We start from the raw sequence: 1,328 nt of genomic DNA on the forward strand, positions 1-1,328 counted from the left end.
AGGAACGCAGCAGCTCCCCAGAGCCCCCCGTGTCCCCGAGCCCCTCCTGGCTGCCAGGAGGTACCTTGTAGCCCTGTATGTCCCCGTTCTGGCTCTCCACGGGTGGCGGTTCCCAGGTGACATCCAGCTGGGTGGCCGTGGCCGCCTGCACAGCCACGTTCTGGGGCGCTCCGGTGGGCACTGCAGCGAGGGAGGGGAGATGTCACCGCCCAGCCGGGGCCAGGGAGGGGAACCCCAACGCTGACGTGGGGGGAGCACTGCCTCACTGGGCACTGTGGGGTACCAGGGCACCAGAGCCCCCTCCCCACAGCCCCCGGCCGTGGGCATCCCCACAGGGACTCACCTGCTTCCCCCACAAACACCTCCTGGGGGGGGCTGGGGGGCCCCTCTCCCACGGCGTTGTACACGCTCATGCGGATCTCGTAGCGCCGGTGCTTGCTCAGGTCTGGGGGAAAGGGACAAGGGGTGAGTAAGGCCCTCTCTGTGGTGGTGGGGGGGTCCTGCTACCCCCAGGGGACCCGGCAGAGCCCCCCTCGCTGGGGAAGAGGGGTTGTCCCCAAGGAGCAACCGGAGCAGACAGGCAGAGGGGTCCCTGGGTGCCCCAGTCCATCCCGTAGTGCAGGCAGACGGAGGGGAGGGACACACAAGGGTGGCAGTGGGGAGGACATGAGGGGACACAGGGGAGCAGTGACTTACTGTCCAGCTCGTACTGGGTGAGGGACACCTCGCTGAGGTTGTGCACGGCGTAGACGGCTGGGCAGCACGGGCAGGAGAGCAGGTTAGTCCCACACACGGCACGGGGGGGCCCCCACCTCCCAGCGCCCACCACAGCATGACCACCCCCCAGGATGGGCCAGGAGGCCTCTGCAAGGGCCCTGTCATCACCCCCAGGTGCCAGCAGGGCTGTCACAGCACTGAGGAGCCTTTCCATCCTCCAGCCCCATCTCCTGAGTGGCACAAGCTGAGTCTGGGCATGGGGGTCTCCACAGGGGACAGGGCAAGGTCCTGTCTCAGGCACTGCCCTTGTCACCCATGTCCCTGCTGTCCCCAGAGTGGATGTGACCGTGTTCCCTGTGGGGGCTGAGGACAGCAGCACACCCAGACAGACAGCAGGACATCACACAGACCCCCGTGTTAGGTACAGACACCTGAGCTACAGGGACACGGGGGCTGTGCACAGTGGGACAGAGCCAGTGACAGCACACAAGCATGTTAGAGACCACGGACCTGGTGGCACCAGGGACCCGGTGACAACTCCAAGGGGCACAGCCTGACCCTGGTACCCAGGAGAGGCCGGGGTGCACAGGAAGCTGCACTGTCCCATCCCC

At 66.8% G+C, this 1,328-nt stretch overlaps 1 protein-coding gene across 1 annotated transcript in view; it reads right to left on the reverse strand.

Annotated features, from left to right (window-relative positions):
- The window catches only part of LOC103755879 (protein sidekick-2), a 26,021-nt gene that overhangs the window by 4,395 nt on the left and 20,298 nt on the right, over positions 1 to 1,328 (reverse strand). Inside the window, exons 20-22 of the mRNA XM_029960107.1 lie at positions 697 to 753; positions 344 to 445; positions 65 to 180 (exon numbers count right to left, since the gene is read on the reverse strand). Of these exons, the coding sequence (XP_029815967.1) occupies positions 65 to 180; positions 344 to 445; positions 697 to 753 (275 nt within the window). The remainder of the gene's footprint in view (positions 1 to 64; positions 181 to 343; positions 446 to 696; positions 754 to 1,328) is intronic.

The sequence above is a fragment of the Manacus vitellinus genome, unplaced genomic scaffold (assembly GCF_001715985.3).
Source record: "Manacus vitellinus isolate BGI_N305 unplaced genomic scaffold, ASM171598v3 scaffold_24_pilon, whole genome shotgun sequence".
NCBI lineage: Eukaryota > Metazoa > Chordata > Aves > Passeriformes > Pipridae > Manacus > Manacus vitellinus.